This window comes from Culex quinquefasciatus, chromosome 3 (assembly GCF_015732765.1).
Source record: "Culex quinquefasciatus strain JHB chromosome 3, VPISU_Cqui_1.0_pri_paternal, whole genome shotgun sequence".
In the NCBI taxonomy this organism is placed as follows: Eukaryota; Metazoa; Arthropoda; class Insecta; order Diptera; family Culicidae; genus Culex; species Culex quinquefasciatus.
In genome coordinates this window covers 71,872,069-71,898,008 of record NC_051863.1, presented here as the reverse complement: position 1 = coordinate 71,898,008, position 25,940 = coordinate 71,872,069, and the positions used below count along the sequence as shown (strand labels likewise).

Below are 25,940 nucleotides of genomic sequence, written 5' to 3'. Positions count from 1 at the left end.
AACGGAGCAATGAGTTAGTGGGGTTAGTTGAAACGCTCAACGCGAACTAGTCGCACCTCGTCACATTGAGCTGGCTGGCGTCCGTGACCGTTGCCGCTGGTTTGTCGTCGAACAGCTGCATCCACACGATTTTATTGGTCGCATCCGGCAGGTCCAGCTTTCCCACGAACGCCTCGCAGTAGAAGCGCGCCGTCTCGCCCAGGTCGATGATCATATCTTTCGGCTTGAACGTCGGCAGCGGGTAGTCCGGTTTGTCTTCTGGAAAGGTTGAAGAAAGTGATTGTGTGAGTGATTTGACGGTTTGAGTGTTTCGTGATCGGCGAAAAAAGTGTGCATTTGGCAGAAGAGGAAACCCATTTACGAGGAATCGCTGAAATGGTACAGTGACAAAAGTGCAAAGAAGATTCAATTTCAAGTATGGCTGATAAGCGGTAAGTCAACACATCCACACTTATGAGCATCTTTGAAATACGAAACTATCATGCAATGGAGCATTTGCATTCGAGCAGTTTTTGCTTTTTTCTACAATGTATTTCTTATGGAGCGAACTGTCAAAAACTGCTCGACTGCGGGTGCTCCATTGTAACGCTGCGGGTCAAGCTAGTATTTCACAACTGGTTCAAAGTCCAACTGTGCAGCAAAATGATTACCGGGATAGCTCAGCAACATAATAGAACTACGAGGTCAGCATAATCATGTGTGGGATGGGGATTCATTACCCAAATCAGCAATTGGAGCATTTACATAATGTGACCATTGTTAGGAAGTTCAAGATAAAATTATTGTTCAAACCGCTCATAATTGGCAAAATCTGCTAAATTTAGGTTTGACGAAAATCCTTGTCCGCAAAAAAAAGCATGAACTTAGATAAGTGTTAGCTAAATTTAAATAGCGATGGATCGCTTTATGATGAATTACGATGAATTTGATCATTTTATATTTCAGTGGTAAAATTAACACTTAAAACCATAACGTAGACACTTTTTAGGAAATTTTGGAAGTGAATCAGAAAAAAAACAATGTTTCATCCCTCTACAATCAAACTCAGCCTTTAAGCGGGCCTCAATCTAAAAAATCTTCAAAAATACATTTTCATCAAGTTTTTGATCTTTAAAAGTCACTGGAAAGAAAAACGCTTCAAATTTATGAAAAGTTTAGGGTTAGATGTTACACTTGTTTTTTGTGACTCAGCCATTGTTTCAAAAAAATGTACCCTTTCCGATTTCAATGAAACATTGCAGACATGTTATCCTAGGCTTATACAAGCCATTTTTCTTCAGTAAAGATTGCTGAACTGTTCGGTAAACTGAAAACTACTGATTTCAGTGAAAACTTACCGAGATTCGGTAATGAAGTTCATTATTGTTCATCGTACAACCGAAAACAAAACGTTCAACTTAACCGATTTTTCACCTACCGAATTCGGAAACAATATCTAATTGTGGAGCCAGTTGCTCTCGAGAATGACATTTGAGAAGAGCGTAAGTTATTTAAACACTTTTGTTTTTCATAATTTAGATATTGCTGTTTCTCAAAGCCCTTTGCATCGTACCAAAAAATGGTCAGAGACAATTCGCGATCAAAAGCTCAAAAATTCCGACAGATGGCGCAAAGCATCGAAGAATGACGATTCAGATTTTCGCTGTTCGGTTACATAGGAATGCAAACTTAAAATTGAATGTACAGCTCATAGAACAACTTTTGAGAAAAAATTCAAGTAGTACGATTGTTAACTCTTTGCCCTCTATAAATTAACGCAATAAAAAAAATTGAAAAAAAAATAATTTTGAAAAAATAATATTGTTTAAAATGAGCATCAAAAGTTAACAAAGTATCAGCTCGAATTTTTGCTCAAAAGTTGTTTTGAACGCTGGAATTTAACAAAACAGAATTCGCATACATAACCTCAAAGGGCGGAAATTTCAATCGACATTCTTCGTTCTGTTCTGCTACTCAACACTAGGTGTCGCATGTCGTTTGGCTCTTGAACGGCAATTGGACGGGCATTTTGAAAAAAAAAAAATACACTGAAAGAAAGTGATTTGATTAACTCTTGTATTTTGTAATTTAAACATCACTATAACTCAAAGCCGTTGCATCGTATCAAAAAGTGGTCAAAGAAAAACTTGAAGGAAATTGGACGGGCTTTCTGAAAAAAAGTACACTGAAAGAAAAATACACACCAAGAAATTTTACAATTTTTAAGTTTTATAGTTAAATTTGCAGGTGATCTCACAATTTTTTATCATTCAAATATTTTTAGGAAATAGCCAAAAATGTTACAAAAAGACTCACGAAAAGTGGTCTAAACATCAACATTTTTACAAACCGATAGTGGGTATCGATTTCCCAGACAATTTTACATTAATGTTTCCATATTGACCATTATTCTATGTTCAATCCTTGTGAAGATACAGCGCACAGTGGGCGAAATGGAACCCAAAATCGGACTTAATTGAACGCGGCTGATTCCCTGGTATGAATAATAGTGTTTCTTATGTAAAAAAATTCTGGGAATCGATTGGTAATGGTTTCATCCACCGCACGAAACGGCAAAGGGTCCATTTTGCCCCAATTCCCCATTTTTTCACTTTTTTTTCTTGAAAATCGGTCTGTATTTAGAGCGGAGGCTTTATGCGGCCTTCCAAAATGCACTTAACTTATGTGAAAACGTCCCAGGAATCCAGTAAAAATAAACACTTGCACCGCAAAAATCATCTAGGGTCCATTTAACCCCAATTCCGCTATAAAAGCATTTTTGGCCGTTTTCAAATGTTAGGTCAGATTTTAAAAATCTGAAAATATTTTTATCGTAAAGATCAGACAATTTTACATAAGAATGACGATTTGCACTTGATAGTTTGACACATTTATGTTGATAAAAATAAAATGTATATGAAAGGCAGTTTATTCTGCGTTTGGGAAAATTGGCCCAAAAGTGATTCTTCAATCTTTTTATTTAGTTTAATTTCTATATCAACATAAATGTATCAAACTTTCAAGTGCAAATCGTCATTCTTATGTAAAATTGTCTGATCTTTACGATAAAAATATTTTCAGATTTTTAAAATCTGACCTAACATTTGAAAACGGCCAAAAATGCTTTTATAGCGGAATTGGGGTTAAATGGACCCTAGATCATTTTTGCGGTGCAAGTGGTTATTTTTACTGGATTTCTGGGACGTTTTCACATAAGTTAAGTACATTTGGGAAGGCCGCATAAAGCCTCCGCTCTAAATACAGACCGATTTTCAAGAAAAAATGTTAAAAAATGAGGAATTGGGGCAAAATGGACCCTTTGCCGTTTCGTGCGGTGGATGAAACCATCACCAATCGATTCCCCGGATTTTTTTACATAAGAAACACTATTATTCATACCAGGGAACCAGCCGCGTTCAATTAAGTCCGATTTTGGGTTCCATTTCGCCCACTGTGCAGCGGTTTTGAAAATAAAAATGTCAAAAAATAAGTTTTTTTGATGAATTTTAGCATTTTCTAAATGACAGACTAGCCGGGACCGTGGTGTAGGGGTAAGCGTGGTTGCCTCTCACCCAGTCGGCCTGGGTTCGATCCCAGAAGGTCCCGGTGGCAAATTTTGAGACGAGATTCAAAATGATCAGACACGCCTTCCGTCGGATGGGGAAGTAAATGTTGGCCCCGGTCTAACCTAGAGGTGTTAGGTCGTTAGCTCAGTCCAGGTGTAGGAGTCGTCTCCCTGGGTCCTGCCTCGGTGGAGTCGCTGGTAGGCAGTTGGACTCACAATCCAAAGGTCGTCAGTTCGAATCCCGGGGTGGATGGAAGCTAAGGTGTAAAAAGAGGTTTGCAATTGCCTCAACAATCAAGCCTTCGGACACCTAGTTTCGAGTAGGAATCTCGCAATCGAGAACGCCAAGGCAAAGCTGTAGAGCGAATAATTTGATTTTTTTGAAATGACAGACTTGATTTTGCATTCTCGAATTTTTTTACCGGAAAGCTCGTTTAATTTCCTAAAAGTTTGCCTTAGTTGTGGCGTGTATTTTTCTTTCAGTGTATTTATTACAGAAAGTTCGTCCAATTTCCCACAAGTTTGGCTTTGACCACTTTTTGATACGATGCAACAACTTTGAGTTACAGTTATTTTTAAATTACAAAATTCAAACATATTTAAATTACTTATGCTCTTGTCAAATATCATTTTCGAGAACAATCGACTCCATATACCGTAAAACGGGGTGACTTTGATAGCCGGGGTGACTTTGATAGGTTTGCGATTTTTCCGCAAAATGAAGAGTACAATTAAAATACGTAAGGAATGGTTTATAAACATACTGACCGTGGTAGAGAAGTGTTCAAAGTATCTCAAGAAGAACTTTTCATAACATTTTAACAAGTTTAAATAGTTAGTTACCTATAGTTAAGAAAATGTTGATGAAAGTCATTATTTTAAACTTCTCAAAGTGTCATGATTTTCTCAATGAACATGATTTTTAATCGGAAAACGGAATGCATTTTCGGATTCTTTGGACAATTTTCCACTAAGAGAAGATTAAATAAATTTGTAAATAATAAATAATATGTGTTTTTGAAACACCATTTAAAAAAATCTCCAAATTTATATGCAATTTCAGTTAAATAAATTTCATCTAAAATGTGAAAACTTGTGATTCGTGCTTCAAATTCTGTAAAAAATGCAAAATAAATCGATAATATTATAAACAAAACCAGTTTTAACAAATTTTAGGCGAAATTTCGACTTTTTAACAATTTTACCTTAAATTTATATGTATTTTGCTTAAAAGCTTATACACTTAGTTAACTAAATATAAACATTGTTTTTTTTTTCTTAAAAACTATATCAGCTACTTTAGTGATGGTACATTTAGGGTACAAATAAAGTTTGAACATCTTAAATAAGATTTTAACAAGAAAAACTATGACTAGGTATCAAAGTCACCCCGGAATTAAAACTAAGAATTTTTAACGTAACTATTTTTTTATACATTATTGAAAAAACTTTTATTCCGAAATAGTGCATGGACTTTGTGTAGTCTACCCCAGTACATGTTTTAAAAATAACAATCTTGAGAAAAACCTTACCTGTTGGAAAATATAGTAAAAACTAATTGAAATCCTATCAAAGTCACCCCGGTTTACGGTACACAAAAATTGCCAATAATGGCCTAGGATAGCATGTCCAAAAAGTTTAATTGAAATCGGAGAGAGTCGGGTACAAAAGTACCAGAAAAAATCCTGATTTGAGCTGGAATTGCCCTTTAAGGTTTAGAAGTTAAATTTCAAGGGAATGTCACATTTCTTTCGTTTAATTTTTTTGAGGAAATAGCCTAAGTTGACTCACAGACTCACAGAAAATGCAGAATGGTATGTTTCTCCATAGAAAAGTACAAAATCATTTATTATTTCTGTTTTTTTTTAAAGTGTGTTTGAAAAGTAAAACAATGACCTTAAAAACACGAGAAAATGAAAAATTTCTGAACAAAAATTGGTGTAAGTAACCCTCTTGCTAAGATTCTTTTTTATATTTTTTTTTTTCTCGAAAAGGCCATTATTTTATGTGTTTTTGTTTCATTTCGTTGAAAATTATAATTTCTAGCATAAATAGTTTGAACGAGGAAAGACAGCAACTTGAAATAAAATCAGCATTTCGTCGCCGTCGTGCTAACTTGTCGTACGTGCATTTTGGGCCAAATTGTGTTAAGAACGCCATTTTGTGCAACTCACAATGCCTCACCTTTTGACCTTCACAGATCCCCAAAATTTTCTTATCGTTCAAAGGTAAATAGGTCACGGGGTCCTCAATAAGCCAATGAATAAGCTTATTAGTTTGGTTTATTCATGAATCCAGCAAAATAAATTATCTCGCGGCTGAGAAGGTGTTTTATTCATTTTTCAGAATCTTTTGAAAAAATATTATTTACAAGATTCTGAGACACAAATTTCTTGATTTTTTTTTTCAATTTTCAATTCAATTCGGTTTTATTGGTGATTAATCAAGATACAATACGTTCTTTTGAGGTACTTAACAGAGTTTTGGAGTTCCTTACAGCTGTGTGTTGCATCATAACCCATGTTGGAACAGTTATTGTTTGTGAACCAAAAGTAAGAAAAAATAAAATAAAAAAAACCTACTAAAATTGCAAGGGAATTGATTTTTTTTTTTTCGATACAATAAGCGAACTTAAATCTCTTTATCTAAAGTTCAACCCTACCTTGCAGCTGCAGCTCGATGTCGTGCCGTATGGCGCTGGTGTCGTTCCGCAGCACGCACGTGTAGTTGCCGATGTCCTTCTCCGAGATCCGGTGCGTGTAGATGGTCTGGTTGGCCGCCTCCGGGTACACAATCAGCGACGAAATTTCACCACCCCACGGGTACGGCTGACCGTTTTTGAACCTGTAGTTGGGAGAGAGGCATAAAAAACACAAAATTAAATTATCACACTGGCAACTGATTCGCGTTGAAACAATGAAAAAAAAGCGTTGAGGGCAAAAAAAGTGAAGTCGGTAATGCTGGCTGCCGACAGTTGTACGAATTGTAGTGAGTGTTAAAATGGCTGCAAGGCTTAGTATCTGTTGCTGAAATTAGGGATGCCCAAGCCATGCTTTCCAAAATTGTTCTCGTTTCAAAAAACAAAAATCTTTGACATTTTGCATTTAATTTGTTCCAAAGATTGTTGATAAAACTATGTTTAGAAAAAATAATTACAGTGACAACCCTAACTCGATCACTAGGATTACTCCGCAGTGGCGTAACTGGCGGTGGAAAGATTTAAGCGATTATTACGTTTACACCTTTTTCAGGGCAGCGTCGCCGCAAAAAGTTGGCCGCGAGCCCCCTTAGCCGGCCAGCCCATGCTACGAGGAATCTGTATGAAAAGTTACCCCCCAGGGACCAGAGTCCACCTTTTTTGCTGCACGCGTTCCATCATCGTCGGAGAGCACACACACACACTTTGTCTGTTTTAACTATGGCTTAATAATTAAAGTGATTCTGGGAACAATTACCACTCTCGACGCTGAAGTCGGCGAATGCCCGGAGAGTGCTTGTTAACCCAGCATCGCCAGCGCACCAACTGCCACGTGACCCCCCCTTCTCTTTACCTCCCCGGGGGTTATTACGTGTTCTGAAAGATTGCGTCCATGAAATTTATAAAATCAACATCAAAGCACTCCTGGTTTGTGGAATCGCTTGTTGCCTGTAGCAGAAAATTCTGCGAAGTTTTGCGCAGATTCTGCAATGTTCCAACAGGTTGGCAGCAATCGCTAGCAATGATTTTGGCTGGTGGTCAATTGTTGTTACACCATCTAGGTCAATTTGTTTGGTGTTTATGTTAATCTCTTTTTTCGTTCTTATTTTGCTCAGATTTTTGTTTTGCAATTTTAAAACTAAAAATATTGCTTTAAATTACCTTTTTGGGTTATTGCAGATTTAAAAGTACATCATATTTCCCATCATGAAATCATGTCCTAATTTTATATATAATACGTTTTTTCAGAATACGCCATTTAATCAAGCATCCATTTTTACAAAAAAGTCTCGTTTGAAACCAAATTTCCAAGTCATCACCATTTTAAAATGCAAATTATTAAAAAAAAACTCATTTTATTCTAATATTTCGAAAATGAAAGAGGTCGTACCACCCCTCCGTCACGAGATATCGAAGAATGGACATCGAATTCGTGATCAGGGGTCGAAGAGGAGTCGGAACAACTTTCCAGATTCACATATTTTTACTGTATTTTTCACAATTTTCGATTTCAGTCATAAATTAAAAAAAATCGCTTGGCAGAGATTCAGAAATCTATAAATTTTAACCAATTTAGTTCTCTGGCCTATTTATGGTCACACTTATCAACTTCCGATCATTTAGAACCGATACCGGATGTTCCAGATACCGGTTCCTTTTAGGCTATTTTTCAGCACCACTCAGAATAGAAATGCAACACTTCAATCTTCGTAGAATTAGCCAGATATTATCTCTACAACTCGTTTCTAGAGTACTCTATAACACCTCATCAGAATAAAGACACCCCGGATTTTTGGGATAGCGATCCTCACGAAGCCATTCTTCAGAATCACTCGAAACGGATAAGTGACGCTTTAAACTTCGTGGAATTTGTCAGAAACTTGACAAGGATACTTGTCATGAGTTGTTAAGTAAAAATCTGGCTAATTACACCAATTTTAGTTGACACTTGACCATTTTGAGTGATTTTAGGGATTGGACCTAGGCGAACCGGCTCTGGCACTTCCGGGGTGGCCTTATTTCGACAGGATCTTATCAACGACACTACAAATGAGTATTAATGTAAATATTATTCCACGATGTTCGAAGCTTCGCATGCCCATTGAGCAGTAGCAGTAGCAGATTTTGCAATATTTAAATTTTCATTGTTTCCATGCATTCCGTATGTCAAAAATGGTATGTAATGTTTTAAATTCTGTATTTTAGAATTGGTTTTCTGGTGATACTGACTTTTCGAAAAAAAAAAATATACAAGGGTGATAGTAAAAAATGTCGTCATTAGGGATACAAATAGGTAAAAATAAGTAACTTTGCTTGTTTTGAGCCTTATCGGTTATGTTTTAACGTTCGCTAGAATAAAATATCGTTTGTAAAAAAAATCATTTCATACAAAAACGTCTTCTTATCGCTAATAACTCATCAGGGTTAACTCGGATCGTTTTGCGGTCTTGCAGAAAGTTATTAGTCATACACAATGACAATGACAATGACAATGATTCAACATATTTAACGCCACCTTTTGGTAGAATTTTGAAATTTTTCCCACACAAACTTTAAGGACCAAAAGCGACCCTTGAACCTTAACCAATTTTGCTCAAAATTGGAACAGTTACTTATTTTCACTTAAAGAATCAAGCCTGAGAGTACAACATTTTATTTTTTTCTTATCACCCTAAGGCACACGGAAAAATAATCCGATTTTTATTCAACATTAAAAGTTGAATTTCCAAAATTTCGATTTTTCCTAACCGATTTTTTTAACATGTTCTAGGGGACAGATTCGTAATGGTGCAAAATCTGGTTTTAGGGATTTTTTTTCGAAAGCATTGTGTTTTTTTTACGAACTGCAAATTGGGACAAATAAATTAAAAGGTGCAGGTGGTTATGTTACACATGACCAGTATGACAAAGAACTTAGCAGAAAAGCTTTTAAAATTAAACAATTTTGTTGAATTATGCGTCAGATAAAATCAAAACATTATTGGATTTATATTATTTCGTTTAATTTCTCTTTAAGCTCCGTATTAAAAAATCATGATATCTCTAAAATTCGATGCTTGTCCCCCAATCGGAACAATCGTGAGGTACAGCCTCTCCAGATTGTTGCCACCTTTTTCGAAATGGCCAGTATTGTAAACCATGAGTTGTGATACCCATATTGCCAAAACTCGTTGGTTCAATAGATGTCTTCCCGGGAAAACTTTCCTTTAGGGCACCGGCCACTGCAGCTTTTGGTTAACTTTTTCTAAATTGCCATTTTCACTACCAATATCAAAAACCATGAAATTTGATACCAATATTGCCCAAAATCGTATGGTTCGGTAAATGTCCTCCCGGGAGAACCTCCCTGAGGGCACCGGCCACTCCAGGTTGTGGCCAATACTGTCAAAATGGCCATTTGCATTACCAGTATCGAAAATCATGAATTTTGATACCCATATTGCCCAAAATCGTTTAGTTCGTTAAATGTCCACCCGGGACAACCTCCCTGAGGGCACCGGCCACTCCACGTTGTAGCCAATACTGTCAAATTGGCCATTTTCATCACCAGTATCAAAATCCAAGATGTTTGATACCCATGTTGTCCAGTCTCGTATGGCCTTCCATCGGAACACCCCTGAGGGGAATCTGAGTGATTATTTTCGGTGAAAAAGCTTAAATCACAATAAGTTACCTAAAAAAATCAGTAAGTAAAAGTTTCTTTATTTTTACATTAAAAATTCGGGAAAATGGTTTCCTAACTATCGTCACATTAAAATTTCAGACTGACAGTTCATTTTCATCTTTTCTAAATTTCTGTGAGACTGTACACAGAACAAATAAGTTGAATTTTGAATGGTTGAAAATTTGGTGCCTCTTTTTTGAGTGATATTACATATATGTAATGTGATATTACATAATGTATATATACAGGTGTAAAAATGTGAACCTGGTGAAAAAAACAGTTGCGTTGCTTTTTTTCTTCGTTGCCTACTTGTTTTACTTCTCGCGAGCTAGCCCGTTCGCGAACGGGCGAGAGAACGAGCAATCGGCGAGTTTCTCTCGGCAGCTCGGGACTCGCGGCGAGAACGCGAGAGAGCCGATATTTTTCTGGCGAGGGTGCGAGAATGCCAACACTGATTTGGCAACATGAAAATCGTCTTCCAAATCCCTTTCCTTGTCCCTGGTGCGCGGTGGAGATGGGAGCGGCCGGCAATGGACGGCTGCCATGGTGGTGAGAATCTGGTTCAGGTGGAATTGGTTCTATTCCCAATTATCGATTCCTAGGCAACTTGGGCTTAGACAATCATCACACCACATGGCGAAAATCCAGTCTGCAATCCGCTAAAATCACCGTCTCTTAGCGAAGCGAACATGAAAATGTTTCCAAAATCGTCAACATTTTTTTTCGATTATGAACAACAATCTTATCGATTTTGAAAACATTTCCATGTTTTCGAATTCAACAACACAGTGTTACCGTATTTGCTTACAGGATTTCTATCCGTGTGATAGCCTAAAACTATGCGAAAGGTGAAATGTTCACAAGTCAAACCTTCAACTGGAGCCTAACATTTTAAAAGGGCACATAACTTTTGTAAACAATAGTGCATCCCTTTCACTCAAATGACACTTTACATAAGGTGTGAAATGGCAAGCACGAACTCTCCACTGCTTATTGAAGACATGTTTAAAGATCTAACGACTTTGAAGCTGACAGAATATTCCGAATCAATCGCCTCCAAAATTGCCGAGAGTGGTGGTGGAATTTCAGCACTCAGTCTCCAGCTGTGCGACCTGCGCCAGGAAGCTTCCAATATTGAATTACCCTAATTTTTTTTTGTGTCTCCAGAAATTGGCCGCAACTCTCTTTGTGACGCATCGAATGCCGGTTGGAAGGTGCCGTGGCACCACGTGGTGCCAACTTGCCGGTATCTTGGTACACTTAAGGGTAGGGGGCTAGAGTGCTGGGGTTGGATTCGACTTCAAACCAGAGTGTGAGAATGTAATTCAATCTTGCATGAAACATCACAGAGGGAACACTTCGTCGGCGCTCTCACACGGGATCGAGTTTGGCGGGAGAACGAATCAACAAGGGACGGTCAAGTCGTTGCCGTTGCGGCATCTTGTCGTAACTCTGCGTGTTCAGAAAACATTTGTCTCAATATAATCCAACTCCACGTTTAGAATTTGAGTTATAACAAAAAAAACTCTCTTTATGTTAATCAAATCTCTTCTATACTCCGAAGCCAAGTGCCATCACTACCGGGAAGCATATTGACAAAGTTTTTGCACTCTGCGTGTCATATTTTGTCCCAACAAAGTGGTGTCGTCCCTTCAGACACTAACCCGACATTGTACCCCTTTCGATGGTGTCTGATGGTGTTCCAGTTTTTTTTTTCTTCAACGCAATGTTCCCCCCCATACTGTCACTGTCGGTCGCTGTCGGTTAAACTCCGTCAAGGGGAAGCCCCTCAAAAGTGTCTGCCGCTGCTGCTGTTGATGAGCGGTAATAATGCATCAGTTTATAACACATAAAACAACAGTATCGGATTTCGGAGGTGGCCCCTGGTGCTGGGTTGGGGGCCGACCGGTCGCTTTATTGGTTTTCCCGAGAATTTCACGCATGCCAAAAGCTGGGACTGCGACAAAGCCGGAATTCAATCGACTTGACAGGAAGGGTAGGGTGAGGGACGCATTTTGCACGGTGTGTCTCACAGCATGTGGACCGGTATAATCAGCTAAGGTCGTAGCTGGTGTCATTCACTTTCGGAGAAATGACTGTCGATGATGGTACTTGATATAGAGTCCACAAATAGTAAATTGAGATGAAAATTGAAAATCTCGGACGGTGGTCAGCGCGCGAAGAGGCAAATGCTTTATTGTTCTGTTCTGGTCAGTACAATAGTGGTAAGGAAGTAAACATACAGGGGATGGACACAAATACCGTCTTGCACGAACAAAAATTAAACTTCAAAGGAAACAGATGTGGATTAGTTTTGGTGAAATTATTACCGCAAAAAGTTATTTTTTCGAGAAAAAAATAATATCTTTACATATTTTGAAAACTTATGATTGCATAACAACTGAACTGGTGTAATATGATTTTAAAGACAGGCGTCATCCATAAAGTATGTCACGCTCTAGGGGGAGGGGGTCTGAGCAAGTGTGACATTGCGTGTTGTAAGTATAGGAAAAGCGTGACAAAGGGGGGGAGGGGGGGGGGTAAATTTTGGCTGATTTTAGCGTGACGTACTTTATGGATGAAGCCACACTTCTTTTTCCATGCCTTGAAACAAAGGCATGTTATTTACATTTTTATATTTTGTTATATTTTTGCCCCACCCTTGCTTTTGATCACAGACATGGGAAATTAACTTTAAAAAACATTTGCAGCGACCTAAGGCTGGTACAAATATTTTTAAAAGTTTTTGTCACCCCCCCCCCCCCCCCCTTCAAAAATGGCCCCAAAAATTAGGGGGCAAAAAAATATTTTTGCAATAAATTTCAAAATTTCAATGAAAATTCAAGTGCAACCAGCTGAAATCAAATTAAAATACATTCTCCTGCGTTTAAAATCATTTTTAGCATGTTTGGGTTTATTAAAAAATCTTAAGATTTTTTTAAAATTTTCGATGCAAAATCTTTTTTTTTCGATACAATTTTTGTTTTTGTCAGATCTTAGATTTTTTGAAAACTAATGATTGCAAAACAACTGAACTAGTGTAAAATGCATTTTAAGACACTTTTTTTCATTTAAATGTGAAGACTATGGCTTGTTATTTAAATTTTTATAGGGGAGAGTGTATCGCACATAACTCTGTAAATTTCTCACAAAACAATGAACTTTTTGCATGAAATGAAAGCTTAAACATTCAACTATGTTTGGCTGATAAGGGTATTTCATTAAAAAAAACTCTTCGAATCATGCCAAGCTTTTAAAAAAAATATTTTAAACCGGCATTTTCAAAATGTTGGGGGTAATTTGATCCCCCTTACAACATTTTGAAGAAATCTTAAGCTAAATGTTTCTTATTCATCCAAACTTTAAATTTTCTATTAGTTACAGCAATTTCACATTAAACCTGTACGTTTGTGTTCAAAATATAACAAGTTTAGCATGCAAAATATTTAAAAACTTAAAATTTTCTTTTTTAGACAAAAATTGGGCATGTTTACATAAGCTGGTAATTTTTGTTTACAAAACTTTTGAAAAATGGTTCAAACTGCAGTACGTTATGTACAACTATACTAAAGTATACTATGTTCGAAAACCCAGCCAAATTATTCAATCTTGCGGCTGATTCCAGTGACTGTAAAAATGCAGGGATCAAGTCTCCCTAAACGCACTTTTTTAAACAATTGATTGTAAAAATAGTATGACGATAAATTTAACGTTAAATGCGTAAGGGTTTTGGAGTTGATATGTTTATCAAACAATTCATGTATAAAAAATATTTTTTTGAATAATTTTTGAGTGTTTTCTATACTTATCAAAACAAAGAAAAAAGATCTCTTGGAAGTTTTTTGCAGCACTTTTTAGAAAAATGTGTGTAACTCAATCTAAACATTTTTTATTTTTTTTCTTTGTTTTCTACAATGAGTTTTACTCAATTTCACACAACTTTCTAGAACAAAGCTAATTGTTTTACCCACATGCTGACGAGATACAGGCTTGGGATCAAGTGTCCCCAGGGATCAAGTCTCCCCACTCTCCCCTATTTTTTTTATTTTTTTGCTCCCCCTCGACCTCTGCCAGGGCCGAGGGACAAAAACTTTTTTAAATATTTGCATCGGCCTAATTAGATTTACATAAATTATTTTCATTTCAAACTTAATGTTTAAAAATTTACATTGACCTAGTATACGAAGACAAAAATAAAGTGAAGATTATTTTACATCAGAAAAGAATTCATATTACACCATAAAATACACCAATACATTAATTTTTTTTTGTTTAGACGGACCTTTGTAATATTAGCATTAGCATTAGCATTAGCATTTGGAGGACGCCCCACCACCGGAAGGCTCCACAACGCTTATCCCACTGTTTAGTGTGTTTGTATGAGGCCCTCATCCGGAACAATATTCCAACACGGGAGATACCATGTCTTCATCTTTTGATGAGTGTGTAATACTACCCAGGGCATAAGGGGGTCCTGGCCGGGACCAAGCTATCCTCAGGAATGGGAAGGATCCTAAGGGCAAATCACTTCTGATACTGAGGTGTGTATGGAGTGTGTATGTATTGTGATTTCGGGAATAAATCGAAATAACAGCGCGAGTGTGTTTCATCTCGCGAAGCAATTTTGGGTTGTTTCTTTTCTGAGTGTATCTCAAATGTCACATTCAAAACCAAAACAAAATTTCGCCGCGGCACCAAACTGAAATGTCGCGAGTGGAGTTGCGAAGAGACCAGCGCCGCAACCAAAAGGATCAAGGAACCGACCTCAAAGTTCTGCCAGGAATCGCTTTATGGATGTGAATTTGATGGATAATTCCATGAAGTACAGCCTAAAAGGCTGATGACGGCGAGTTCGGGTTTCAAAAGGTCAATCCAAATTTTATATTTTCATGAGCCCACCAAATCAGCAACCAGATCAACTCGTGACGGTACTAACGGACCAGATTGACGGCCACTCGGTAATCTTGTTGAGGCCGGATGTCAACCCAGCCCAAGATTGTGACCAAAACTCTTGATATTCTGTGTCTCCTCCTAAAGCTGGGAACAAACTCAAAATCATCACATGACTTAACCTTAACAATTCAGATGCTAGTTTGAAACCCTAATGTACCGGAACATAAGATTTTAATCACGAATTAAACATAATTGTCCCAATTCTTCTTAAATCCACGTAGAACTCCACGATTTATTTCAACGACTCAAGCAAAACCAAGCAATCCAAACAAAAAAGCTAACACACTGATTCAAAACAGCTTGACAGATACTTCGCGACAGAAAATCGTCGCGAGAGTTAAACTCGCTCAATTCGGTTTAGTGCCGCGGCGACAATAGTCAGTATCATACTCGATATCGTTCGTATGGTATGGACCTCAGTATTAATCATTATTAAGAAGATTTATTTCAGTGTGGAAAGTTTTGACATTTCTCAACGTCAAACTCTGATGCTGTTTTTTATTGTTAGGTTCAGTTTGCTTTGCTGGTTGCTGGAGCGTATTCGGGACACGGCTGGCCAGAAGGGAACCGGCAAGTGGAGGGCGATCGCTGCTCTGCACCACGGAGTTCCGGTCACAGTGATCGGTGAGGCCGTATTCTCGCGTTGCCTGTCCCTCTAAAGGAGAAACGTACCAAGGCTAGCAAGCAACTCGCCGGCCCGCCCCCAAGCTTAACGTTGCCGACCGTAAGGCGTTCCTCACGCACATCCGCAACGCCCTGACCTGTGCCAACATCGTCTCATACGCCCAGGGCTTCATGCTGCTGCGCAAGGCCGCCAACGAGTACAAGTGGAACCTGAACTTCGATGGAATCGCGTTGATGTGGCATGGAGGTTGCACCATCCGCAGTGTCTTCCTCGGAAAAATTCGGAACGCGTTCGTGCGCAATCCGGCGATGTCGCATCTGCTGCTGGACAACTTCTTCAAGAACGACATCGTGGAGAACCAGCAGTCGTGGCGTGAGGTCGTTAGCCGGGCGTCCCAGTGTCTTCTTCGATGGCTATCGCTCGGAGCGACTGTCCGCGGGACTACCTTGGGCGCACACCAGCCCTCTGTCACTGCCGCCATGTTTATGAAACCAAAATATTCGATAACGAACATGAAGACAACAAAGAAGAAAACCACGGTGTCTACTGTCAGATTTTGAAAAATAAACAATGTGCAGAGACGTTTTTTAAATTATGTTCTTTTTCACACGTGACAACTTGCTTGCATGTCCAGGATTCTTTAAAGAATGTTACTTACGAGTGGAAATTTGCGATCCCGGTCCTAGATTTTCCCGGTCGAATCGGATTTTGCTTTAAATTGGTTAAAACTACTCCTGCTTATCCGGCTCTCATCCCGCCATCCGATTCAAGAGCTCCTTTGACTCCGGCCTCATACACACACATAATATGTCCGGAAATATGTCCGGAAATCTGTCCTAGATATACAGGACAACTCGCGTGACCACTTCAACCGAATTTTGTAATAAATTTACACCAAAATATTATTTTTGGTTGACCTCTTTCGCGTTCGCCATTTCCCTATTTTGATGTAAACAATCAGAACACACCAATATTACTTCATCCAAAGCTTTGTTGATGGTGGGCTCTTCACACATACTAATGCACATTATCTATCCAATGCATTGTTTATGGTGGGCTCTTCACACATACTAATGCACATTATCTATCCAATGCATTGTTTATGGTGGGCTCTTCACACATACTAATGCGTGGGCTCTTCGAGGTTTTGGTGATTGTCAAACGTTCTAGACGTTTACAGTGGTGCCAGAGGGCTGGCGCACACGTACGAGCTGCTTGCCAAAGAGGTCAAGTTTGTGCACACCAACTGGACCGGCAAGGGCTTCAACGTTTCCGCTGGTACTGTGTGACGATCACGATGCCGCTGGTTAATTCCTCTACATTCCATTAAACAGAGGACACCGTCTCCATCAGTCGTTATTTCTTGTAACCCATTCGGCTAGATTTCGAAATTGTTTTCTTCTTTTTTGTAATCAAAGTGGATGTTTAGGATTTTGTCTACATTTTGTCAAGTACCTACTGATTAAATTCCTGAATATTATTTTGGCTGGGGAACGGCAATGCTATCGGCGAGTTGCAAAATGCTGTTGCACAGTTCGTCGAAGCATCCAAATACGCAGAACTGTAGCCAGATTCTTGACCTGAAAGACGGTTCATTTGAGTTGGTTCCCAAGACGGAGTTGTCGTGGCGCGGACTGCGTCGCGAGACAATTCGTCGTAACGGAAGGCCACTTTGAGAAGGTGTCTGAGTTGCTTAAACTTAAAAGAAGATCGTTGAGCTGAATCAAGAACGGGATCAGGCTTTGGAGATCCTCGCCAAACACGATGAAAAGTTTGAAGCGCTCCAGCCCTTGCTCGAACAAAAAGAGCAATTCCAAACCAAACTTTTTGACCTGAAAAAAGTCGTTGACAACTCCTAATCCGCACTCATGTTTGTCGAATGTTTGTCGCTCACAACTTGCCAACTAAGGACAAGCGCAAACTCGACTTCCCCCAACTCCAGTAAGTCCTCACCACCAGCCACAACAAACTCAATGAAAATATCGCCAAACAAAAGAACCTCCGCAACCATAGAGCAAGATCCTGAACGCCCTGATACGAAGGAAAAACGAAGGTAAAATCCTCCTTTATCATGGTCGAGACGGAGATCGATGCGCAGGAAATTTTCCCGGATCTTTGCGCTTGGATTAGGATTCCTTCCATTTATCCGTTTGAATCAATAAAAATATAATCATTTGGCCGATAGAAGTCAAATAATCACTGCTCGGTTGCGTCCCGAAATGCGGATGAACTGCCAACAGAATTAGCAACAAATCCTTTTTCAAAGTCTTTAATTTTTCATATTGCCGAATTAACTTGTCTTGTGTCTAGCCTTGTTTACTATTTTGATCGATTTTGACAACTACACTGATATAAATCGTGTCCAAAAGTTGCGCATAATATGCCAGTATCAGGCCAGTATTATGCGCGTATGGTACGCGCGCCATACGCGGTATGTGGTATACTCGAAGTGCTTAACCCTTAGGAAGGATCCCTTAGTGGTATAGATGTAGAACACTACCAAAATAGTGACGATAACTTAGTAAATATATTTCTGATTGTCAATCAATTAAAAAAAATACTAGCCGTAAAATTTCTACAGTTATGATTATCCATTTTTGAATCATCCGGAACAAGTGAGATATAAAAATGTCAAAAAATGATTCTAGCTCATTAAAAAGCTCATCAAACCAAAAAAAATTAAAATATTTTTTTTAGATAGCCCAAAAATACATTTAACATTCAAAACCAAACTTTTAGTTTCCGAGACATGAAATTGATGCTGTAAAGTTGAATTTTTCAGCATTTTTTTGAATTTTTTATGGCCCGTGAAATTTATTAAAAAAATCGAAATTAGACGTTTTTATTTAGAGAACTCAACTTGCAGTCAATAAGGCAATAAAAAAAAGTTTTTTTTTTCAATGAACCTTTATTTTATAATCCAAATTATAAATTAAAACTTTGCTGAAGATACCAAATCGATCAGAAAATCCCCTTACAAAATACAGATTTATGAATACTCACATGCCCATTTTGTATGGCCAAATTGTATGGAGCCTTGTGAGGAGATACATATGATGTGGCTTCTTTTAACATGAACAAATAGATAACGTTTCGTCAAAGTTAAGAAAAACAAAATTCAAAATCTCGAAAAATTTCTACTCAAATTGTAGAGATCATGTCCTGAAATATCTTTAAAATTTACTTATTTTGTATTATCCTAATAAATATATTCACTGGCAGATAATTCCAATCGTTATTGTTGTACTATTAAGAAATAGGAATCTTTAAAAATATGCAAGCCAGGTATCGGTATCAACGATTGTTTAACTGTTTTAAGTCAGACAACAGTTATTAGAACTGCTGAGCAGCCTGTTTGCAACTGGGTGATGTGCTAACATTTCGAAATTTTAAACAAGAGCATAAATAACTTTTGCAACGAAAAAAATCCCGTCAGATATTCAACAGAAAACTCTATAGTATTTCATAAATAAAACAAGCATGCTTACTAATAAATTAACCGTAAATAAATAATAAATTTACGTTTTGATAGTTCAATCTCTCCAAAATCCACCCCGTGGCCCGTCAGTTGTTGGAACAGCCGCAAAAGCATCGCCAGCACCAATGCCACAAATAAATGAATGAAACAAACCACATGACACAACATATTCAACAAATGAGTAAGAGGAAACCGAACCAAACGAACACGCGTGTAATGCGAGAGGAGCACAAAAACACACACACACACACACACACACACACACACACACACAAATCTGCCACAACATTTTTATATCGCTTAATTAAAGGTGTCATATTAATGTATCAACTCGGCGCTGTTGTTGGCATCCCGCCCCTTTTTTGGGCAGCTCGTCGTCGTCGTCGGTTGGGTCAATTGTGAGGTGTTAATATGCATTAGCTATCAGCGGGGGGCAGCTTTCAAAGGGGGGATGTCCAAACCGCATGTGGTGCGGCGCAGCGTCGGGTGCATTTTATGACCGCTTTCCACCATCAATCAATACCAATTAGTGCGGTTGGACTGCAAGCAGATCGGTTTCTATGGCTAAAACCAGTATCTAGAATGGGAATGGAACTTAATTGCAGGGATCAGTTTGGCGTCAGACGGGGGCGATTAATGTGGGGGTTTGTAGTTTTACCTGTTCGAGTGACAAGGAATAATTTAGTCGAGTTTAGTGTTTTAGCAGAGAAAATGTCAATATCAGATTCTTTGAATAAAGAATCGCAATAATGTTGCGACAACCTTAGCCTCGACAACTTTTGCTAATCAAAAATCGGCAAGGTGTGGTCATAAAGATATGACAACCCTATCGGATCTTGAACATTTTTTCCCAAATGTAAATGATCAAAGTAGACCACTCATGATGAATATTTATGTCGATGCAAATTACATTAAGCACTTCAAGCCTTTCAACTTAAATCAATTTTCCTTGACAGATTGTTTTTTTTTTTTGCTTCCTTCAAATCGTCTGCAACAAGGATAACTTTGAATATTTGATGGTAAAGTCCGGTCATCTGGAGCTAATTGGGACACATGGGGCGAATTGAGAATATTTCCTACAAAATAGCAAATAATAAGCCCTAAATTTTCAACTAGTGCAGCTCGAAAACTATAAATACGGTTTTATTTAAGTGACTTGTTTTAAAAGCGAATCCAACATTATAAAATTTGCAAATAGGTATTTTCATTTTTTTTAGCTTGAGCAATTTAAAAATTTAGAAAAAATCAGACAATTTATCTGATTTAGCTGGAACTTTCCATCTATTTAAATAAATTAGAAATTTGAAATTAAGTCTAATATATAAAAAAACATAGCTTGAAAATTAAAAAGGAAAGGAAGAATACAAATTGAAACAGATATTGGACTAACAAATTGGTGATTTCAATTGAGAATTTTTTTTTCAGTCTGTGGGCTCTACTTTACAAAAAAAAGAAATTCGACCATCATAATCAATCTCATTAAAAAAATGTGCATTGTGCATTAGTGTGGTTCACGGATATATGGAAAAGACAAAAGTGTTTAATTTCGAGTGCATCAACCGAAATTTAAAAGTACCCCTGAAGCAAGGCCTGAAAATTTGCTCATTTGGTTAAGGTTTAGTGGTTCCAGTTTTGATCTGAATTTAGTAAGAAAATTTAATCAATTAACTATGGAGCAATTTCAGCCCGAAAAAGGATTTTTTTTTAAGGTACTTTTTTCTTGACCCTCTCCGATTTCAATGAAATTTTGTAGACATGATATCCTACGCATATATAAACCATTTTTGTGTATGTAGAGCCAGTTTCACTCGATAATGACATTTGAGAAGAGCGTAGTGTTTTAAATATTTTCGTAATTTGTAATTTAAATATTTCTGTATCTCGAAGCTGTTGCATTGTATCGAAACAGTGGCCAAAGACAAACTTATAGGAAATTTGACGGGCTTTCCGAAAAAAATACACGGAAAGAAAAAACACGCAATGTTTATAAGACTTTTCGATTCTTAAACTTAAAAGTTTAGTTTGAAGGTGAGCTCACGATTTTTTTTTTCGTTCAAAACTTAAGTGAATAGAGCCTAAGATGTTACAAAAGACTCACAAAAAATTCAGGATGGAGCACCTCATCTAAAAAAAATATTGAAACTGTTTGTTTTGAAAAGTGCTCTAGACGTATTTTTTTTTTTTTTCAAAAATCGAATACGAGAATCGATTTTTTAGACAATTATACATAAAAGTCTCAATATTGACCACTGTCCTGAGTCCAATCCTTGTGAAGTTACAGCGGTTTCAAGCATAAAAATGTAGAAAGAAATGTTTTCTATGGTTTTTGACACACTTGATTTTTCAGTCTCGTAGATATTTTTATCGGAAAGCTCGTCCAATTTTCCATAAGATTGCCATTAACCACTTTTCGAAAAAACTCGTATTTTGATGATTTAAGCTAATTTACTACCATCCACTGAACTACACTAAAAAAATATTCAATTTTCAGTTCTGAGCAATGTTATTAGCTTATATCTGTGAGCCCATACTTCCAATTGAAATGTGATCAGAGACAATCTTATGAAAAATTGGACGAGCTTCCCTATTTGACATGGAATTGCTCTATGGAGAATTGTAGCTTTTTACATCCCCTTAGAGAAAATTTTTCCAAAACCCTGTCAAATTTTCCATTTTTAAGTTTCTCATCAGTTCTGATCCGTAAGAACAACTTTGTAGAACATCGCAAAGCGCTAGGAATTGATCCTGAAAAGATACAAGATGTTTTTTGAAGTTTAGGGGAGAGTGGGGAGACTTGATCCCCTTTTTTTGTATCGCACATAACTCTGTCAATTTCTCACAAAACTATAAACTTTTTGCATGAGTTGAAAGCTTAAACATTCATCTATGTTTGGCTTATGAGGGTATTTCATCAGATTAACTCTTCGAATCATGCCAAGCGTTTTAAAAAAATATTTTAAACGGGCATTTTAAAAATGTTAGGGGTAACATGATCCCCCTTTCAACATTCTGAAGAAATCTTAAGCAAAATGTTTCTTATTCACCCAAACTTTTAATTCTCTATAAGTTACAGCAATTTCACATAAAACCTGTACGTTTGTGTTCAAAATATAAAAAGTTTAGTATGTAAAATATTTAAAAACTTAAAATATTATTTTTTCGACCAAAATTAAGCATGTTAACAAAAGCTGGAAATTTTTGTTTAAAAATTTTTTGAAAAAAGGTACAAACTGCAGTAAGTTATGTACAACTATACTAAAGGAAACCATGTATGAAAACCCAGCCCAATTATTTAATCTTGAGGCAGATTCAAGTGACTGTAAAAATGCAGGGATCAAGTCTCCCTAAACTCACTTTTTTAAACAATTGATTGTAAAAATAGTATGACGATAAATTTAAGATCAAATGCGTAAGGGTTTTGGAGTTGATAAGTTTATCAAACAATTCATGTATGAAAAATATTTTTTTGAATAATTTTTGAGTGTTTACTATACATATCAAAACAAAGAAAAAAAGATTTCTTGGAAGTTTTTTGCAGCTCGTTTCAGAAAAATGTGTGTAACTCAATCTAAACATTTTTTAATTTTTTTATGTGTTTCCTACAATGAGTTATAGTTAATTTCGCACAACTTTCTAGAACAAAGCTAATTGTTTTACCCACATGCTGACGAGATACAGGCTTGGGATCAAGTGTCCCCGGGGATCAAGTCTCCCCACTCTCCCCTACTTTTTTCGGCAAGATTTCAAACATCGAAAACATTCTAGAAGCAGAATTATAAAGTCAAAAATAAATAAAAAAAACTGAAGCAGCTAAACCTTAACTAAATAAGCTCAAATTTTCAAGCTAGCCTCTGGTACTGAAGTGCTTGAAATTTCTGGTTGATGCATTTGAAATTATTTTTTTTTCTTTTTCATACATCCGTGAATTACGCTATTGCGCATCTTTGAGAGTGTGAAAAAACTATGTTTACAGTTCAAGGATCAACACCATGCAGACAAGTGCAGAGCGTTTTATTTATGATTAATAAAGTTCAACGAAATTTCAACTTTTGCAACACATCTAGAGATACGTACAGATCAATTCGTATTTCTTAGAAAATTTTAATAATAGAAGCAATCTGGAGTTTTTTTCCAACATAAAGTCCATAATTCCATTCCGTTTCGAGAACCCGAGTGATTAAATGAAAAAGTTGCGTTTGCCTAGGGGAGGTTGTCTGATTCCCCTTTTGATTCAATGTCATCGCCACACACTTGTTAACAGTTTGCAGTGTTCCCCGACTTCTGAATAAAAACGCACGCGGTCAATTTTCAATATCAACCCGGTAATGAGTTCCAGGAACGCTGATGAGGTCAGATTGCACGACCCGCTCATTGTGTGTTCGCGAAGCTGCGTATCTCTCGCGAATAACCACTTCATCATTCGTCGACTGCAAATTGGATCGCCATCAACGACATTTGTCAGCTTCACTTAGTTAATTTGAACGCGGGTTGCTTGAAATGCCATTGTCTCTCGCGGGAGGTAGTTGATTCCGGCGTACCGGATCGAAGTCAGCTTTTCCCGGGAATTGGCTCGGCAGCAGTGCAAATTGCGCAACCTAATTAAGTTGTGTCGGGAGAAAATCCCAGGAATCGGCCCTTCATTCTAACGATGCTGCCCAATTTGACGGATTTGCCGCAGTCTCGTATCATGGGGGAAAAAAGCGACGAAAGCAAATTTTTCGAAGAAATGAAAATTACTGTCCGGTTCAGCCGTCCCGGCGGAACATCTCTGGGGTCCAAATTGCGCTGCAGTTTTGGCGGCCCAGGTCAGCTGGACGGGAACACTCGAACGTTTGGGGCGATGCAGATTTGAGCCACAGACAAGCGGACTTATAACTATGACAGTGAACGATCGAAGTTGATGTGGTGAGTTTTTGATTTGTCGATGTTTTGTTTCAGAACTTCAACGTCTCCTTGTCTGTTCCCAGAAACCGAAAAACGGAACACCAAACCGAAAAGGAATTTGGTGAATTCAGCTTTGCCGAAAGTTTGCGTTTTTTGGATCGCCCCTTTCCCATCTTTCCCGAGAGCTCGTCGACTTGGTGGCTTAATTTTAAAATTGAATAATCGACGTCCTCGTCGGCCACAAAACCGCTCTCCGGACTCAGGTAGACCGGGGGCTTCACAACACGGTATTCGGGGTGCGAGAGAATGAAAGAAGCTGGTATTCCTGGAAAGACCAAGAAATTCCTTCAAGATCGTCATCGGCACCAACTCGGAGACCCCACCGTTTGTATTCCCCTGGGTGTGCTGCTACCTTCGCTGGCAAAGGAAGGTTTTTGGGCTCTCGGGCCCACCAACAGTCATCAAAGGCGGGAGACGAATCCACTTAAACGAACGTGAACATTGATTTTCGCTTGTCGTACCACCATGTCTCCCAGGCTGCCTGCTTTACACACCTTGGGCACAGACAAAAGGACAAGTTTCTTACCTCAATCACCGTATTCGCTCAGTTATCAATTAGCGTGGTTCACAATAGACAATCAATATCACCTAACTTTAGATAGGGTGACCAGATTTTCAAAGTTTTCCATTCAATTAGGGTGATCAGATCTTCAAGTGATGTTATTCATTGTATAATTCTGTCAATTCTATTCAATCAATTTTACTGAGATTCGGCTTCAAAAAAGAACATGCCACTTAAGTACACCCACAATTCAGAGTCGAGTGAATCGTTTCCTCAAAATTTACTGTAGGCTCAGTGCCAGAATCGAAAAAAATGCTACCAACTGCTAAGCGACCATCCATAAACCACGTGGAAACTTTAGGGGGGGGGGCTGGGTTGGCGGTTGTCCACGTTCCATACAAAAACGATTTGTGTCCACGTGGTTTATGGATGGTCCCGCACAATCATACATCGACTTCAGCCCACCCCTTTGTCAGCAAGCTGTAGTGGCCGAGACAGTTAAGTCATTGGGTTAGTCTGTCAAAGGTCTCTGGTTCGATTCCCGAGGTCGACACTTTTTGTTTTTTTTTTCTTTTTTTGCAAATGAACCTCTAGGGAATAATTCACTCGCCCACCTTGAGCTGTGTTCCCTGTGTCCGTAAATGCTACCACTATTCTCTCGGCAATTGTTCTCTCGGACGAGCGCTGCCCAGTTTTGGGTGTAGTGATAATTTCAGATATTAATTTTACTTATTTTGAATAAATGTTATTGTCTTTCAATAACCTATTCATTCATCAATTTTTCTGAAAACCAATACACACAGCAGATGATAAAATAGCATGCAAATACTTTCGAAAAAAAATGACAATTTTTGAAAACACAAAAAACAAAGTTGCAACCGAAGAGATTCTAACCCAGCACCAACAGTAAGGACTTGCGCCTTAGCCCGCTCGGTCATCGGAGCTATGAAGAATGGAAACGATAAACGCATTTATGAACTTGACATTTCGGTCAAGTAAAGTTTCCCCATATTGATGGGTTACATATTTCAGGGTATAGTATTACATAAAATTTCATTAAATAATGCAAAAAATATTTTACACCCAAATTTTTTTGCACGCAGCTGCACATCATAAAAGAGGCATTACTTATTAAATAGTGAACCTTCCTATTTCAAACCTTCAAAATTTACACTTTTTTTTACTGTTTAGGAGGACTGCTTTCATTTATTTCAACTTAAAATTAAATTTCCTGAAAAAAAATCCAGTTCAAAAAAGTGTGGATTATCTATTGGAAAATATAGATAAAATATTTAAAGTAATACTCTTAACAAAATAACAGAAAGCAACAATAATATCTCGATTAAATTTAAAAAAGGTCCTATCTGTATAGGAAACCCATGGGAAACCTCATAGGTTGTTTTGAAAATTCACTCTAGATACACGCAATAACTCAAGCAGTTACTGGACTGCTTTATTTTATTTTATTAAATTACGAAAATACCAATATTTTACGATGGTTCAATTTTGGGCCGTATTCTGTATCTAGAGTA

General features: G+C 37.7%; 2 protein-coding genes across 4 annotated transcripts in view; one reads left to right on the top strand and one right to left on the bottom strand.

The window, feature by feature from the left end:
- Window positions 1–25,940, bottom strand: part of LOC6044866 (fibroblast growth factor receptor 3) — an 87,452-nt gene that overhangs the window by 2,417 nt on the left and 59,095 nt on the right. For both annotated transcript variants that reach the window (XM_038261584.1, XM_038261585.1), the window contains exons 3-4: window positions 6,207–6,388; window positions 57–258 (exon numbers count right to left, since the gene is read on the bottom strand). In XM_038261584.1, coding sequence (XP_038117512.1) covers window positions 57–258; window positions 6,207–6,388 — 384 coding nt within the window. The remainder of the gene's footprint in view (window positions 1–56; window positions 259–6,206; window positions 6,389–25,940) is intronic.
- LOC6037551 (acetylcholinesterase) overlaps window positions 255–25,940 on the top strand; it is a 248,691-nt gene continuing 223,005 nt past the window's right edge. For both annotated transcript variants that reach the window (XM_038261578.1, XM_038261576.1), the window contains exon 1: window positions 255–431. In XM_038261578.1, the coding sequence (XP_038117506.1) occupies window positions 418–431 (14 nt within the window). In that variant the 5' untranslated portion in view covers window positions 255–417. The remainder of the gene's footprint in view (window positions 432–25,940) is intronic.